This window comes from Periplaneta americana, chromosome 12, assembly GCF_040183065.1.
Source record: "Periplaneta americana isolate PAMFEO1 chromosome 12, P.americana_PAMFEO1_priV1, whole genome shotgun sequence".
Taxonomy (NCBI): domain Eukaryota; kingdom Metazoa; phylum Arthropoda; class Insecta; order Blattodea; family Blattidae; genus Periplaneta; species Periplaneta americana.
The window spans coordinates 48,450,981-48,470,432 of record NC_091128.1 but is presented as its reverse complement, the minus strand read 5'-3'; the positions used below and the strand labels follow the sequence as shown (position 1 = coordinate 48,470,432).

The 19,452-nt window shown below is 35.6% G+C and overlaps 1 protein-coding gene across 1 annotated transcript in view; it reads left to right on the top strand.

Moving 5' to 3' along the window:
- The window catches only part of LOC138709957 (uncharacterized PE-PGRS family protein PE_PGRS46-like), a 166,054-nt gene that overhangs the window by 74,760 nt on the left and 71,842 nt on the right, over window positions 1–19,452 (top strand). Inside the window, exons 9-23 of the mRNA XM_069840640.1 lie at window positions 1,818–1,928; window positions 2,025–2,093; window positions 6,180–6,242; window positions 6,345–6,416; window positions 7,378–7,443; window positions 7,543–7,608; window positions 10,844–10,909; window positions 11,009–11,074; window positions 11,166–11,234; window positions 11,326–11,394; window positions 14,605–14,679; window positions 16,218–16,298; window positions 16,401–16,481; window positions 16,605–16,691; window positions 16,799–16,885. Of these exons, the coding sequence (XP_069696741.1) occupies window positions 1,818–1,928; window positions 2,025–2,093; window positions 6,180–6,242; window positions 6,345–6,416; window positions 7,378–7,443; window positions 7,543–7,608; window positions 10,844–10,909; window positions 11,009–11,074; window positions 11,166–11,234; window positions 11,326–11,394; window positions 14,605–14,679; window positions 16,218–16,298; window positions 16,401–16,481; window positions 16,605–16,691; window positions 16,799–16,885 (1,128 nt within the window). The remainder of the gene's footprint in view (window positions 1–1,817; window positions 1,929–2,024; window positions 2,094–6,179; window positions 6,243–6,344; window positions 6,417–7,377; window positions 7,444–7,542; window positions 7,609–10,843; window positions 10,910–11,008; window positions 11,075–11,165; window positions 11,235–11,325; window positions 11,395–14,604; window positions 14,680–16,217; window positions 16,299–16,400; window positions 16,482–16,604; window positions 16,692–16,798; window positions 16,886–19,452) is intronic.

Below are 19,452 nucleotides of genomic sequence, written 5' to 3'. Positions count from 1 at the left end.
GTGGAAGAAACTAGAATCGTTCCTCTGGGATGTATCTTTGTTGTCAATATGATGTCCTGTACCGTCTTAGTGGTCCAGAGTCATGCTGACTTCATTGTTTATAAGTCCCGCCAGTGTATGTTTGATAGCAAGTCAGAAATCCCCCAAAATGCTCTAAGGAAAAAACTCCGATAAGAGTCTGAAAATTACAGATGCACACTTTAGGCCTATTCAAGATAAAGTTTCTAATGCGGAACTTTCTCGTTATTTATTGATGCAGTAACTACTTTAAGCATTACTTCATGTAAACTTGAAGGATCACATTCTTTCATACTTGATTATCCTTGCAATTCATACGCCACATGCTATCTCTGATTCTCCTCACCACTTGCACAGTTCGAAATAGAAAGCAGTTGTCCTTCATTCATTACTACACTCGGATCAGTATGTAAGAGTTCTTTGACCTATCGGGTTTGGCGCTTTGTGGGATAAAGGACGTCGATTATCGGTGTGGTAGTCATAATTACGTATTTTGGCAAACATTTAGATTAGAACGACCTTTCGTACTTATGTCATTTCTCGCAATATGCTTTCATTGATTGACTTTGCTTTTATTCCAACTATTATTTTTAGTCATAAATGACTAAAGGTAGGTAAGTAAAGTTATCCCCCATGTATACGACATGAAAGCGCATGGTGGCATAGAGGTATAGCTCTATCTTTTCTTGACCTCGATACTAGAATGAGGTGCTGTGGTCGGCACCATGTTCCAACCAGGTTTTACTCCCGCGAAAGACCCAGCAATCCATTTTATGGGATGGTAGAAGTTTGGAAACGAGAAAATTCAGTTGCTCTACCAACTGACCTACTCGCCCACCATGAGCGACTATGTTAATAGTATTTTTTTCAAGTAATTCATTTAGATATATGTTTTCTTTTTTAGTATAACCTGTTGATTTATTATTATTATTATTATTATTATTATTATTATTATTATTATTATTATTATTATTATTATTATTATTATTATCCATTAACGTATATATAAAGAAAATGGTTCTTTCATTAAAGCAAGATAGTTTAAAATTACACATTGCCAATCCAGAGAAATGTTGTCTTAATCTGTATCCTCTCTGCATGATGTTCTTGTATTTCCATAATCGTTTGCTAGTTGTTTTTTTTTATCAATAGCTTCCAGAGCTTTCTTTCGGTTCGCCAGTCACAAATAACTACAGTGGCATCAAAAACTTCTTCCTTGCATTTTTATTGTACCTTGTTTTTTTTTTTACAATATCATGCAGGCTTTGCTAAATCATAAGTTTTAGTTGCCATGGTAATATTTTACACTGCATAGGTACAATCAGGACATAGTTAAAAATGCAAGGATAAAAGTATGTACCTTGTTTTTTTTTTACAATATCATGCAGGCTTTGCTAAATCATAAGTTTTAGTTGCCATGGTAATATTTTACACCGCATAGGTACAATCAGGACATAGTTAAAAATGCAAGGATAAAAGTTTTTGATGTCACTTTAACTCTCGTGTTACAGACTACATTTGAACTCATGACTATTACTTCTATGTGGCGTGAAATCTGCTCCTTAGCGTGGCGTACACTACCGGTGCACTGTATATAGTATATGCCTATGTATATATATATATATACATATATCATTATAATAATTAATTTATACCAGATATTTGGCCTACAAGTGGCAGGTGTCGGTTGACTACTAACATTGAACCTACTTGTAAATAATTAAAGAATAACATCTGTTACTTCGGTATAAATAGCATTAATGTATGCTTTACTAACACTAACAATATGAAATATTTAGGGCGGTGGTGGAGGTGATGGTGCAAGAGGAGGAGGAGGAGGAGGAGGAGGTGGTGGGGGTGGTTCCGATATCCTGAGTCTACTCGGACCTCTCTCAGGAAGTCTTAGTGGGGTGAGTAAAAGTCCATTATTAATATGTGAAGTTTTAAATACAATATGGCTAAAGGTTATATATTAAAATAATAATACTGTACATATGAAAATTTAGGGCGGTGGTGGAGGAGGAGGCTCCGATATCCTAAGTCTTCTCGGCCCTCTTTCTGGAAGTCTTAGTGGGGTAAGTCTCTGGGTACAAACATTGTTTATATTGCATTAACATGGACTTGAAATCAATTAAATACATTGTACGATATGACTCATTTATAAAAGCGATTCAGTGTTATAGTGCTTTTACCTGCAAAGTAGACCGCTGCTGTTAACTTTCAGACATTTCGCTTTCCTCAGTTTATTACTGGCCACTTATACTAAATAAGTGTCAATATTTACTTTTCGAACATAATGGAAAAATACCCTTACTTGTGTAAAATATAGCAGTGTTCTCCATTTTTTATAAAGCAACGTGAGCATTTTCTATAAAGATAAATGTCGAATGTATTTCAACATATTTTGATCCAGTGCACCTCAGTTACATGACCACTTCACATCGAAGGCGCGCCGATTTCGTTATTTGAAGGAAGGAAAATGCAGTGGGGATATTTCTAATAGTATCTTCATTCCCACTGTCGAATTCGTTTCAGATCATGTTGGACATCTCTGTGATTCATATAACTGAACAACATTCTTGTCGCGTAATTCTCGGTGATTCGCTCCGATCACACAACAGAACAGCATTTTCGTCATGACTATCATGAGCCTTTCTCGATAATTCACACAATAGAACAGCATTCTCGTTATGAATCCTATGAGATTCACGCAACAATACAAAATTCTTGTTATAGGCCTAAGTCCTTCTCGAATATTCACACAACATAATAAAATTCTGGTCATGAATTCTTCTTGGTAATTCACACAGCAAACAGTATTCTTGGAGGTGATTCACATAACAAAATAGCATTTTTGTCATGAGCCCACGAATTTTCACACAACAGAATAGCATTCTGGTTATGAGTCCTCGGTGATTCACACAACACATCAGCATTCTCGTTTTGAGTCCTCGGTGATTCACACAATGGATTAGCATTCCCTTCACGAGTCCTCGCTGATTCAAACAACAGAACAGCATTCTCGTTTTGAGTCCTCGGTGATTCACACAATGGATTAGCATTCCCTTCATGAGTCCTCGCTGATTTACACAACACATAAGCATTCTCGTTTTGAGTCCTCGGTGATTCACACAACACATCAGCATTCTCGTTTTGAGTCCTCGGTGATTCACACAATGGATTAGCATTCCCTTCATGAGTCCTCGCTGATTCACACAACACATCAGCATTCTCGTTTTGAGTCCTCGGTGATTCACACAACAGATCAGCATTCTCGTTTTGAGTCCTCGGTGATTCACACAATGGATTAGCATTCCCTTCATGAGTCCTCGCTGATTCACACAACACATCAGCATTCTCGTTTTGAGTCCTCGGTGATTCACACAACACATCAGCATTCTCGTTTTGCGTCCTCGGTGATTCACACAATGGATTAGCATTCCCTTCATGAGTCCTCGCTGATTCACACAACACATCAGCATTCTCGTTTTGAGTCCTCGGTGATTCACACAACAGATCAGCATTCTCGTTTTGAGTCCTCGGTGATTCACACAATGGATTAGCATTCCCTTCACGAGTCCTCGCTGATTTACACAACACATCAGCATTCTCGTTTTGAGTCCTCGGTGATTCACACAACACATCAGCATTCTCGTTTTGCGTCCTCGGTGATTCACACAATGGATTAGCATTCCCTTCATGAGTCCTCGCTGATTCACACAACACATCAGCATTCTCGTTTTGAGTCCTCGGTGATTCACACAACAGATCAGCATTCTCGTTTTGAGTCCTCGGTGATTCACACAATGGATTAGCATTCCCTTCATGAGTCCTCGCTGATTCACACAACACATCAGCATTCTCGTTTTGAGTCCTCGGTGATTCACACAACACATCAGCATTCTCGTTTTGCGTCCTCGGTGATTCACACAATGGATTAGCATTCCCTTCATGAGTCCTCGCTGATTCACACAACACATCAGCATTCTCGTTTTGAGTCCTCGGTGATTCACACAACAGATCAGCATTCTCGTTTTGAGTCCTCGGTGATTCACACAATGGATTAGCATTCTCGTTTTGAGTCCTCGGTGATTCACACAACAGATCAGCATTCTCGTTTTGAGTCCTCGGTGATTCACACAATGGATTAGCATTCCCTTCACGAGTCCTCGCTGATTCACACAACAGAACAGCATTCTCGTTTTGAGTCCTCGGTGTTTCACACAATGGATTAGCATTCCCTTCATGAGTCCTCGCTGATTTACACAACACATCAGCATTCTCGTTTTGAGTCCTCGGTGATTCACACAACACATCAGCATTCTCGTTTTGCGTCCTCGGTGATTCACACAATGGATTAGCATTCCCTTCATGAGTCCTCGCTGATTCACACAACACATCAGCATTCTCGTTTTGAGTCCTCGGTGATTCACACAACAGATCAGCATTCTCGTTTTGAGTCCTCGGTGATTCACACAATGGATTAGCATTCCCTTCACGAGTCCTCGCTGATTCACACAACAGAACAGCATTCTCGTTTTGAGTCCTCGGTGATTCACACAATGGATTAGCATTCCCTTCATGAGTCCTCGCTGATTTACACAACACATCAGCATTCTCGTTTTGAGTCCTCGGTGATTCACACAACACATCAGCATTCTCGTTTTGCGTCCTCGGTGATTCACACAATGGATTAGCATTCCCTTCATGAGTCCTCGCTGATTCACACAACACATCAGCATTCTCGTTTTGAGTCCTCGGTGATTCACACAACAGATCAGCATTCTCGTTTTGAGTCCTCGGTGATTCACACAATGGATTAGCATTCCCTTCATGAGTCCTCACTGATTCACACAACAGAACAGCATTCTCGTTTTGAGTCCTCGGTGATTCACACAATGGATTAGCATTCCCTTCATGAGTCCTCGCTAATTCACACAACAGAACAGCATTCTCGTTTTGAGTCCTCGGTGATTCACACAATGGATTAGCATTCCCTTCATGAGTCCTCACTGATTCACACAACAGAACAGCATTCTCGTTTTGAGTCCTCGGTGATTCACACAACAATACAATATTCTTGTCATGGCTCCTTCTCGAATATTCACTCAACAGAATATCATTCTGTTTATGAATTCTTCTCAGTAATTGACACAACAGAACAAAATTCTCGTTCTTAGTCCTCGATGATTCGCACAATAGGCTACAACATTCTTTTCATAATTCTTCGTCGACTATTCACATAATAGAATAGCATTCTGATCATGACATTTTCTCGGTAATTCCCATAATAAAACAGCATTCTCGTCATGGGTCCTAGGTGATTCACATAACAGAACAGTGTTCTCGTCATGAATTTTTCTTGGTGATTCACACAACAAACAGCATTCTCGCGGTGGCTCTTTCTTGATGTATTTTTTCCTTTCCGTCGTCCTCCTTGATCTTGCAGTTATCATATTGACTGTTAGTGACAGTGTTTGCGGATTAAAATCCGGCAGATGACAATTGTTTTTAAAAGAAAGTGTAATTTTAATATGACTTTCTCCGGCAGAAAAATAATCATATCGCAAATTTATGAAGTATTAAAACCCTGTCACTGATAGAGGGATTTCAATTGCAACTCGAGATGCTGATGGTGCCCTAAAGGTGAGCTTCTTTTTCAGTATAGGAAGATTGATTAAGAAATTAATAAATATTTTTTTAATTAAGGGTTGAAGTTCCCTCTAATGTTGGTACATGTCAAGGAGCTTAATCTATGCACAAGAAGACAATAAATTGTTACAGTTTATAAGAATGTATGGAGATGTCATGAGATGGAGAATTTAAATTACACTACACACAAGATCATTTCCGATATAAGGCCACAAACGTACTCTAAGCATCACACTCCGTAGGATATCTGAGCTTGATCTTTACGGAGACTATCAGTCTTCATCAGGAGGAAGTTATATTTATAATCTGAAAGGTGCAAGGCAAAGAATGACATACATTGTCCACCATGTTGGTGAAAGCACTAAGTTTATTTCAATATGCATCGCTGTTTCTCATGTAAAGTATTTCTCTGCATGGCTTTCAAATAAAATGCTGTATTAACTATTTGCTATGTGTAACAGTTGAGTGAAGGCTGCGGTTTTACTAACAATTATTATGTGAAACTTCAGGGCGGAGGTGGAGGTTCCGATATTTTCAGTCTGATTGGTCCTCTCATAGGAAGTCTAAGTGGCGTAAGTACATAAGCACAACTTTTATTCTTCCTCAATATTATGTGAAATAGTAAGATTTGTTTGAAGTTACAATCACTTATATTTGAAAATATGGAACTTCAGGGAGGTGGTGGCCAAGGTGGAGGATCTGATATCCTGAGTCTCCTTGGACCTTTGTCAGGAAGTCTGAGTGGGGTGAGTTTTATAATTGTATTCAAAAGAATAGTAGTCTCTGCTAACATTATATTGAAAATATTTTTATACATTTCATGAGCTCAATAACTAAAAGTTATTAATCCATCCAATATGAGCTACAGAATAATAAGCAGTTGATGTACACAAATTAAACTTAGTCTACCATTTAATAATTCTAAACAAAAATTATAATTTCATCTACCAAAATTTAATCCTTCATTTTCCTATACACTCTTTTAACACTTGTATAAGCACTGATTAACGTTATTGAACAAGTAATAACTACTTCACTGTGTTACTATTGTAAATTAGGTGGTAAATTACCTTGTTGACTAGTTTCGACATGACAACCAGGTAATTTACCACCAAAATTTACAATATTAACACAGTGAAGTAGTTGTTACTTGTTCAATAATGTTCATCAGTGCAGAATGTAATATTCAAGCAGTTGTTATAAATAAACAAACATCCTAAATTCGATTAGAAAATGCAATAACTATACCTGCATTATAAGATTTAGTATTCTGACAATAAATTTTATAAGAAACGAAAAGTTATTACAAGAAAGCTGTGGCAACCACTGGTGATAGAAGCTAACCTGTGTTGTGCATTCTAAATTTCATTTAATTTCAAGCATGTAGAGGCAACTTAAATTAATTATTCAACATATAAAGGGTGATGTAATGTAAATTAAAGCATTTTCGCTTGCTTTTGTGCATTATTAAGTACACAAATTCATTATTGAAAGTGTAGTTGAGAGTGGACCGACACAACAGGAAGTAAAAATAAACAAATACATATCAGTCTTTAACAGTGCAGGATTGTGAACGTGGTGGATTATATATACTGAATTTTATTGCACTTCTTTCAAGAGAACTTAGTGAAGTAGCGCGATAACAATTTACTAACAGTGTCTATGCTTATAGTTGAAAGTGACTAACACATTTCATGGAATATACAGGGTGGCGGAGGTGGTGGTTCCGATATTTTGAGTCTACTAGGACCTCTCTCAGGAAGTCTTAGTGGAGTAAGTATACATAATAACGCAATTTATTGAGATATAATATTTTACTAACAGTGCGCATGCTTACAGTTGAATATGACTAACATTTCATGGAATATACAGGGAGGAGAAGGTGGTGGTTCCGACATTTTGAGTCTTCTCGGACCTCTCTCAGGGAGTCTTAGTGGGGTAAGTGTGCACAATAACGCAATTTATTGAGATATAATATTTTACTAACAGTGCGTGGGCTATTCCATCTCAAATCGACCGAAATATAGAGAAAATTGAACTTGCAATTTTTAAATACAATGAAACTTTTTCTGTCCGTAGACAACTGTGATACAATGCTTTGTGCAAGTTTGAGGCATCAAAACTTCATAGTGTTTAAAATAAAAATATTTAAATTTATCGTATTTTCATAAAATTAGCAACTTTAAACTGTTGTGGCTCCGAAACCCTTTCATCCAATGATCAAAATCATGGTTTATTTTGATGCTGAAAAGTTAAAGTTTACATTGACATGTAAACAATTTTTCTTACTTTTTATGGAAATGGAGAAATTTAGAGTTTTCTTCATTAAGACGCCTTTGGACACGAAAACAATATTTTTAAAATATATGGTTAGATTCTGCATTGAAAGTACAAATAAACACATAGTTTTACTGGTAGTTCGTTGATAAGAAAGTATTGAAAATATCAAATAAACAAAATAAATAGTACGCGCGTGAACTAACCAGCTGACTGTGAGGCGGAAGATAGCCGAGACAAGCAAGGCCAGCAGACATAAACACGTGATGTGTCGTCTTGCAGTCATGGCTGGGCTAGCTTTATCACAGGTTTTCATAAACACAGGAGTAAAATGACGCCCAACACTCGCTTATCTTCAGCTCTCGACCAGTGCTTGCGGGATTGCTTCGTTCAAGCCAGTGGCGGCTCGTGCCGGATAAATTAGGTGAAGGTCAATAGAATTCTAGATAATTTCCTGGAATCGTTATATACCCGTGACGTCGCGAATGCTTTTGTAACCTATACGATGGGCATATTGAATTAATGTAATATATTCACCATTTTCTTAAGTTTTATGAAAAGCACAAGATATAAAATAAACAAATTTTCAACATTTTCGGAAGCTACGTCCCCTTAATCCCGAAGAATTCACTGTCCCAACAAAACTTCCACACAATACATACCACAACATAATAAAACAACCACAAGTCCACATGACATAAAAAAGACAAAATCTAACACATTTTATACAACACATCAAATTAAAAGAGTACACAAGAAACAGGACCGATAACAAAATTCAAAATCACAATCATAATCGTAAACTGTATTCATATTTTTAATCAACTTCGGAACATGCAACTTCCAATATAAGCTTACCTATCCAGTAAAATCAAGCAGCTACGATTAAATCAAAGCAGTATTCTGTTGAACAGAAAACTTACACTTGAACGGAAAAGAAAGGGGCACTAGTAATTTCATCTCTTACAAGTTCATTGATGCATTCAGAAATACAATCAATTATTTCATTTTGAATCGTTTTAGATTTCCCAGAAAGAACAGGCCTAATTTTTTCATAGTGATTTCTAATTTTCATAGGGCAATGAAATGAGAGCCAATAATTCTTTGAAATTCCCCCTGTTCTGTGACGAAATACTCTCATCATGACCGCGAAAAGCCAACTCCTGCTTGCTTAGAAACAATACCGTATCGATTGCGGTGTGCATTACCAGGCTATTTAAACGTACGTTTTCATTAAATTGACTTACGTATAACCTATAACTTTCCTTTAGTGCATCCGCACTGCAGTGCCTTTAATTGCAAAATACATTTAATGTGTTCAGCTGAATCTGCATGGCTGTAAAGACCGCGATTGACATTTCTGAAATCGCAAAATCCAGTTGAATTCCAAGCGGGTTTCTTGTTCCCCAGAAGAAGACAAGACCAACAATATAACTTCTCGTTATAGTGACTCCCACATAACCAGTTGCAATCCGCATACCACGAATCTTGAAACTGAATATTGTATGACCGACCACCACTTTTACTTTTTTCATAGTTATATTAATGTGACTTGTTCTGCGGTATTTTAAAATATCTTGCTTATATTCTGCACACCAACGAGAGAACGGTGTCTCCAAAAGATTACACACTAAATCGTTTAACGGATTCATGTTTTCATCGCATTAATACACGTAGTAATACCTTCACACTTCGCTGCACTTGTCACAACAAAGAATACCTAAGCGAAATCGTTGGTCAGCGCGGGTCAAATGTACAACGTAGTTTCAAATGTTATGCCAACTTTATTTATTACAGGGTACTCAAATTATTTCAAAATCCATATAAAACATAATATTCAAGAGGTACTAACGTTAAAAAATACCAAAATATATACGTTATATACTAAATTTAAACAATATTTAACTTCTTTACAGAATATTTTATGTTTTCTTATTTAGTTGCAAAATATTACAGTTTGCCACCCTGATCCAATGTTTGGACGAGAGAGAGATTCTGTCTTTCAAGAATAGAGAAAGGAGATGAATGCCTGCTCCACAGACCCTCATAATAGCCTCGCAAAAGGGACCGGTAATTCATAGTATGCAACTCGTTGTCATGGCAACCGGGTGGGTTTACTGAAGGCGAAAAGGAAAGCCTCATTCGGACCTTCAGCTGGTCTGCTAGCCACGTGGCCTGACTGGTGAGGGGTTCGTGTGAAGTACTGCATTGAACGTTAACTGAGCGGATTAAGCCGAACAAGATATTAAAAAATAGAGCAAAATATGGTTTAGTGAAGAATTCATTTTATTTTAATTTCTTGATAAAATATATTTTATTAAAGCACGAAAAAAGGGGTGAAGGTGGCCTTCATGTACTTCACTTGAATAACCGCCACTGGTTCAAGCCTAAGCGTGTGAAAATAATTTAATTAATACCCTCGAAACTTATTGCCGAGCCAATAAGCAAACAATGCCGAATCCCTCTTAATAATGCAAAGTTTTTTCTCAAAATTTTGTTACATTTTTACAAATGGCCAAAAAGCCTAAAATCAAGTAAAATCAGATTATCTGTCTCTCTGTGTACAATAAAAATAAGGATTACTTCTTAATATAACCTACCAAATGTCAGCTTCAAAATAAGCTCTCGTTCAAGGTTCTGCAGTAAATGGTTCCAGAGTTCTGAGCGCTGAAAGAGGCTTGTTTTTATAAAATACGCTAAATTTGTCATTCAATAATACGAAAACCGTTTCACTTTCGATAGTATATTTTTGAAAATGCACTCCCCTCAGCACCTTGTATAAGTAGGGAAAAAATTAGAGTATAAAAAATGCGAGGTTTTTTACTGATCGATTTCATATGGAATAGCCCGCGTGTGCTTATAGTTGAATATGACTAACATTTCATGGAATATGCAGGGAGGAGAAGGTGGTGGTTCCGACATTTTGAGTCTTCTTGGTCCTCTCTCAGGGAGCCTTAGTGGCGTAAGTATGCACAAGAACGCAATTTATTAGTGAGATAAATTATTTTACTAACTGTGTCTGTACTTAACTATCACTAACACACTTCGTGTAAATATGCAGGGCGGTGGAGAGGGTGGTTCAGACATTCTAAGCCTACTAGGTCCTCTCTCTGGAAGTCTTAGTGGGGTAAGTTCTGTCTTCACAGCTGTATTAAAATTATTCGGCTTGAAGTTTAAATTGAAATTATAATCCAAGTAATCAAATTAAACGTTCTTAGGGAGGAGGCGAAGGGGGTGGATCTGATATTCTCAGTCTTATTGGCCCGCTGTCAGGAAGTCTGAGTGGGGTAAGTGTCTCTCCTACTTCAGAACTTCTGTTAGTTAGCTTATAATACACCCCATTAATGCAATATAACTTTTCTTGACATGGAAATACAGGGAGGCGGTGAAGGAGGAGGGTCAGATATTTTAAGTCTGATTGGACCACTTTCGGGAAGCCTTAGTGGGGTAAGTCTTTATCTTATTTCGTTTCAATACATATTAGGGGAGAAGTGGGTACAGTAAGACAGGGAGAACAGTGAGACGTTTTTTATTATGTGGTAAATTTTTATGTTGAGATGTTGGTAACAGTGGAAGTTGTATGTTGCATGAGTAAAGTAACAGTATTTTCATACTCGATTTGATTCTAGTTATAAAGGTGAGTGATGAAAAAATAATTCGTAATTTTTCACTCTAGAAGTAAAATTTTGGCTTGTGTTTAATGAAGGTTATATTGGATATACAAATGAGATATAAATATGAATATTTTGTTACCTAATACTATGGTATTTTAGATTATGCTTGGCAAAGTTTCATCTTTCTTGTTTTAATTTTGAAGTGATGGCGTCATTTTTAAATGAACTATGCGTAAAGGGAACAGTGAGACATGCCATTGAAGGGTACACTGAGACGTCTCACTGTTCCCATGTACCAATGATTTGCAAAAATAAACTGTAATTATGTTACATTTACCAGTAACTAACATTAAAAATGAACATATTAATAACCAATTTAGGAACTATAGCTTAAAATAATGGATACATTACATTTTAATGATTTCATAAATAAATTATGCACAAAATTTAAGAAAATGTTAAAAAATAATAAAGAATTAAACTAAATTCTTATAATCATAAGCATTGTTGTCACCAAAAATTCATTTCATTTTTTCACAAAAGAAATGTCATGGAAATTTCACTTTTCCAAATGTTCCATATGTTTCAATGGTTTCGAAGTCAGACATCAAAATGATTCTAAATAAGCCTACAGAACATGTCAAGATAAAGAGACAGCAAGTTTTGTTTTCTTTTGAAATAAATGTAAATCATTTCTATGTCCGTTAATAGACACTGTGGTGTCTCACTGTACCCTCCTGAATGGGAAAGTGAGACATTTGCATTTTTTTGACAAGCACGTATTGTATATTATGTCCTTCATCTACTAACATTTTTGTTTATGTATTATTATACTCCATGTTTTAATGTCTATTTCTATTGCACTTGATTTTGAAAGTACTTGAATTATCACTTGCATACATATGTCTTAATATTTTGTGTCTCACTGTACCCATTACTCCCCTGCATACAAAATGCCCAAAGAAAACGCAGATATATTAATTTATTAATATTCTTTTTTTCATGTAACAATATCTGACCATACAGTAGAGCTCCACTATAAGATAGTTCAACTGCAAGCTACTTACGTTCGCCGAGTGCATCTTTTAAGTATCTTTAGTTTCCCATCAGTAGTGTATTAAAAAGAAGTTAATATGTTGCTAACCTAATGGAAAATTGGATACTGCAATGTATGAAATATTCAGTCACCAAACAAGTTAAAGCATTTTTCTGACAAGATACTATATAGGAGTGAAGGTGTGGAAATCAACCAGAATCTTGGTATGTGATTCATCGTGTTATGATTGCAACATTGTAATTGCAACATCGATCAACAGCTGGCTGTACAAGTAGGCCTATAAAACTGAAGTGTACACAGTCCTGTGATTGCAGAATGCATTGAAAGTTTGAGCCCGGCAATTCACCGATTAACAGAAGAGATAATGAAATGCGATGAAACTCGATTAAATTTTAAATATCGCAACAACTTAATCTAATATTGCGATGTAACAGATATAACATTTTATCATTCATGTCTATGCTTATAAAATCAAAGCATCTATATCGAACCATGGCGCACGCAAAATTAAAGCAAGAATTGCAAGTATTATATGATCTAATACAAATGAGAATGGATATTATAAATTCTCCTTTCCATCTTCAAAAATAAATATTTTGATCTTCTGAATATGAATGTGTTCGCTAAAAAATTGCCTGGATGAAACATGATTTTGTGAAGAGTTTAACAGTTATGAACCGTAGATAAGCAGGCATTTTAAACATAATAATTGCGAGAAGAAATAATGTTACTGAGAGACAATATACAGAACCAATTCATCCAAATAGAAAGTAAAGCACTAATGATTCTATAATTTTCCACCTATGCCACTGATGCAGCATATGGGTTGAGTTGAAATTAAGATGTCGCAAAGGATTATTTAGAAATGCTCTTGCAGACAAAATTTAAGTTGGAATAATTATAAACTTCTATAACGAATTCACAACTAAGAATATTTTAATAATACGGTACATTATAAAAAGTACTGTATATTGACGTAAATTGCGGCCACTTGAAACGCCAGCTGAAAATTTCAATTTTGATGATGTCAGTAATGACAGTTGACAACTGTTGCAACTGTATTCACTTCTAGATATTAATATTACAGCCCTTAAGTTAGGGATATATGAAACTGATGGGTTATGGTATTTAGAGTGACAGAGAATATGATCGAACTGTTTTGATGCCGAGCAAGGTGAAGCCGAAAATGATCGTGGATGTTTTAAGTTGCATACCTAGTCCATGTAGAAATTTTAGTAATTCATACATTATTATAATTATGCTTTAGAAGAAGCTAAGACTATAAATTTAAATTCTCACATCGTAGAAAGTGGATATATATTTTGTTACTTTTATAATTCAGTAATTTATAATATAAGACATTGTTTCATGAAAATGTTAGATTGTATAAAATCATTTTGCTACTTTTATCAGGCGTAATTGAACGGAGAAAAATTATGCATTTGTATAGTTAATTCGTATAATTCACTCTTGTCAGTAATGTTATTATATTTTAGTGAAGTTTGTTTCGTTTAGTGTTATTGCGTCAATAAAATTGTTAATGTTCATATTCAATTATTGTATTATTTTGCACGAACTGGAACATTGCCTCTGACTTTGAACCTACGCCAACCTATGCTCTGTACATACTGCAATATTTTTATAGTCCAAAGTCTGCCAACAATGGATCTTTGTGTAGTTGATTTCTTCTAGATCTGGAAGATATTGTTTAGAAAATTACTTTAAAACATTTTCATTTTTTTTCTTCATAATTACTTTTTAAAACTTGCAGATTTTCACATCCCTTTCCTTTCGTTAATTAATTAATTAATTAATTCATGCATTCATTCACTTACCTATATTAAAGTAATAAGAGAAAACAACAAAATAGTTTTCAACAGAAAATCTATAATTTCTTTGAATTACATTTAATTGGCATTTCTTTGCACGACAAATCCTAAGCAAAATAACAATACTGCTTTGCTTCTTATTATAAAATAACCACAGGGTGGAGAAGGCGGTGGATCTGACATAGGTGCCCTTTTGGGAAGCTTAGGACCCCTCAGTGGCAGTCTGAGTGGGGTAAGTAGTATGTAAAAAACTTTAGACGGTTGATGCGGGTACTCTATGAGATAACAATGTGCAGACTTTTATGAAAATTTATAGACTTAGTAACTATTAAATTAAAGGAGTTTGGGGACAATACAACTATATGTGTATTTGTACTCATAGATTGCCTAAAAAATTGTTTCACAAAAATTGGTGACATTAAGGTCACATTTCTCTTTAAACAGAAATTGAAATATTGATTATCCGGGATGAAAGGTGTTCAGTGACGGTAACGTCACAGAGTAAATCCTTAAGATAAAAGGAACAGAATTTTCCTTTGTTATTTTTAATTGGTTATTTAATGAGGTTGCTTCAACTACTGGGAAATTTAGCATCGATGGAACTGGTGATATCGAGATGGTATTTGGTGAGATGAGGTCGATGATTCGTCATGCATTATCTGGCATTTGTTTTATGGTTGGGAAAAACCTCGGAAAAAACTAACCAGGATATCAGCCCAAGCTGGAATGGAACCCACGCCCAAGCGCAACGCCGGAGCAGCAGGCAAAGGTGTTACCGCCTGAGATACGACGGTAGTTCCTTTGCCATTTTACGTTATTTCTTTTTGTTTAATGGAAAGTCGATTTTGTAGGAAAAGCTATTGTAATATCATGGACAATTCACAAGCACTTGCATCCCTCCTCCGCAGCAGTGCCAGTGAGGGAAAATTACGTAGATTGACACTGCATGCCCCGCCCTGTAAAACGCTCTACGTACGTCCTGCGGCACTCAGGTCTTTGAGTGAAGCACGCGTCTACATTTCGGTAAAAACCTTGTCAAAGACCCATTTCTTAATAATATGTAAGTTATTAATTATTAAAATATTCAAATGCTCTTAAACCATAAATATGACAAAAACATTATTTTAAATAATTATTTTTTTTGAACTGAGAACTCTAATGTAAAGACGTTTATAAAAATGTAGTTGTAAATGTTTTCAAAAGATAATGGAATAAAGAATTATCACGCGCAATAATTATTTGTGGAAAATCTAAGTCCAAAGGAACGAAATCAATGATAGAGGACTTTTTCATTCCTACTATGTTAAGGATTCACCCCTTGAATGGGCTGTCACTGAACATCTTCTATATTCTCTCTTATACTTTCTAAACACAAAATAGTTACAGCCTCAGGTATAATTAAAATTAAGAAATATATAATGTAGACACTACAGAAAACGCAGAATGCGGGCTTCTAGTAACAATAAATAATGCATTTAGAAGTAAGTGGCATATTTTAGTTATTTTAAATTGTGTAAATGAATTCGGTTGTTTCCTTATAATAAAAAAGATACGAATTTCACTTTGATGAAAGATTTTGAAGTTTAAAATTATGGTTTTGTTAATGTTGTAAAATAATTGCATGCATATTGAAAGCAAGGAAGTTAAAAGTCAATTCATATTGACTAAGTTCAGTTTAGATAGAGAGTAAGTAGCTAATAAATCCTAGGAAGTGCTTGAAGCATGCAATTACATGTACATAAACTCATTACTAACACTGTGTGCATGTAGGGTGGTGATGAAGAAGGTGGCGGATCCGATATAGGCGCCCTTTTGGGCAGCCTTGGCCCTCTAATCGGTGGCCTTAGCGGGGTAAGTTCTACTTATTACCTATGAAGACAATTATACTCATGTTACTCGAGGTAAGAGTTTTCAAATTTGTATTACTAACACATAACAATTACGATCATATAGGGCGACGATGAAGACGGTGGAGGATCGGATATTGGTGCCCTTTTAGGAAATCTGGGTCCACTTATCGGTGGACTTAGTGGAGTGAGTAACACAAATATTAAATATATACTAATTAGAGTTAAATGTTATTTCTGCCTTACGTTTCTTCAGTTACTAATGCTGCTTCACTAACAGCTTTATTTCCTGCTAACCCTCGCAATTTAGGGTGACGATGAAGACGGAGAGGGAGGTGGCTCTGATATAGGCGCCCTCTTGGGCAACCTGGGACCCCTCATCGGTGGTCTCAGTGGGGTGAGTTCCTGATTACATTGTACATATTGTTTTAAAACATCTTTTGTATAATAATATGCCTTAAGGCAACTAACAACCTGGCATTTCTACTAACACCACGCATGTAGGGTGACGATGAAGATGGTGAAGGTGGTGGTTCCGACATCGGAGCCCTTCTGGGGAATCTGGGTCCTCTAATCGGCGGTTTGAGTGGGGTAAGTTCCGAATATTATTAATCATTTTGTTAAGTAAACTTAATTTAAATTAAACGGAGAACATTCTGACAAGGAATTTGGATAATTTACTTAATTCTTTTCATTAAAGACGTAATATTTTCTGTGCTTCCACGATCTATGTTATAATTTCTCTCACATTATTACATAAAATTGGTACTACCTCATAACGAATATTCTATACAAAACAGGATTTATAATACTTTACAAGCATAAGGGTTATGTAATTTGGCTTACAAACTTAATTCAGGTTAACCTCTTGGTTTCTTGGATGGCAAGAGGTTACATGTTAGTGATCACCGGTTAATACTCGTATTTACCTCCTAGTTTGATAAATGGTGAATTCTCTGTTACCAATTTTGATCAAACCATCTTATTTCCTTACCGGAGGTGTGACTTCAGGTTTTATGAACTTTAATTGCAGTTTTGATAGACAAAGACAGTGTCGGGTTAGACTGCGTCAGTTTCTGCAGCTATCACTCCTTCATTCCTACATACATTTACATATCTACAACAAAACGAAACAGATAAACTTATAATAATTAGTTAATTCTTGTGAGATACCGACGGACTTCATTCAATGGATCTTGGGACAAGTGATATTAGGGTGACCAGACGTCCTCTTTTGTCCGGATGTCCTCCTTTTCAGGCCGTTGTCCCGGGTCCGGGGGGATTTACAAAAAAAAAATCAAGAAATATCCTCATATTTTGAAATTATCTGCTTTAACTTCTTTTCATTAATTTGCCTGCAGTTGGCAGCAGCATCGACGGAATATACTCTTTGGCAACGATCATAACTCCCTTTGCTTCTCCTTGTTATGGTCGTTGCTCAGAGTTAGCTAGTAAACAGAAGTGCGAACACAGTCTAGTATATACAGTCACGAAGCCTAATACGTAGCAAATATGCATCCATGGATAGTTTCTAACCACTAGGATCGCTACTATCGCCTCATTACAGACAATGCGAAATAGTACCTGCACAGTCATTGTTTCTGGTACCCTCATAAACTCAAGCTTCGTGACTGTATATACTAGATTGTAATATTATCATTTACGCAATCGTCTTTGTAATGTATATATTAATTCTTTTAACGTGACCATACTATTCGAACTGTTCTGTTCTCTTTAATAGTGTTATTATAGTTCCGATGACTTTTATATTTAGCTAAGGGTAAAATTATTATGATTAATTTTTCATAATTATTTTGTAACAAAATAGATATTAACACACTTTTAATATGATATAAGCTTAAATGTGTAATGTAAATATTTTGTACAGTAATAAAATAGATATTGACGTAATTTAAAGTATAATATAGGCCTAAGCCTAATTTTTTGTCCTCTTTTTCGAATAATGTCCTGCTTTTCTAAACTTTGTGTCCTCTTTTTTATCGATGTGAATCTGGTCACCAGAGGTCTGCATCGGACGTTTTCGCTCGAGCGCTAAGTAGTTCGTAGCATAATCCGATAGGTAGCGCACATGCATGATGGGTAAAATTGTCACGAGCGATAAATCCTCGAACGATATAAGTCGAGTGTTAGACATTCGTCCTTGTTACAGTGGTGAACTGTGTAGTAACATCATAGATGTTTATCATTTCAAAACTTTGCAGTGTTTAACTAACCTCTCCATAATACAACTACGAAACTTGCTTTAAAATGTAATATAAATGTTGTAGGTAAATGTTCCCCCCCCCCCTCCACACAGGAGTGATTTTGTTTTTGCCACATCTGATAGATGTTATTGGATATAAATGTAATTATTATAAATGGAGAACGCAATCACGATAATGCAAGAACCGTATCAAGTTTTCTAGTAATAATAATAATAATAATAATAATAATAATAATAATAATAATAATAATAATAATCTTTAATAATTAGTGTATCAATATTTCCGTTTGTAACAGTTGTGCCGCATGATTATTCGTTTTATTATATTTTCTGTGACGTTATCTCTGTACTAATATTGTTATTAATCTACTGCTATATCAATAATATTTTGTAAAACGTTTCTACATTGTCGCAGTATATAGGCGGAACACTATGTATGGATCTATCATATTATATATGTGGTAAATCAAATATTGAATAATTATTAATTAGCAGTAATAACTGTATATCGAAGTTTTTCATATTATTTTATTTATAACTTCATGTTCCTATTTTGGTACGTGCCATTGACTGTTCCATTAAACGTTTGTCATAAACGCAGAAAATAAAGCCTTATTTTTACCGTGTGAGCAAAACATATGTGTGTCTTATCTGTCGCCTTCCATACAAGATAAGACATGTCGCTGAGATGACCTTGTACTGTGCTTCTATTTATTACGAGCGTATCACGACCGATCGTATCTCGCTCGAGGGTGCGACATTCGACCGAGTTCAAGCGAGCGATTTAACTCCAATGCAGCACTCTGTTGGTCACCCTAAGTGAAACGTACACTAAAATGGTAAGATTCATCCCCCCTACAAACCGTATCTTAAAAATGATTTGATTTGGTACAGTTTTAAGTAACGCTTCTTAAACATTACATAGAAATGTATT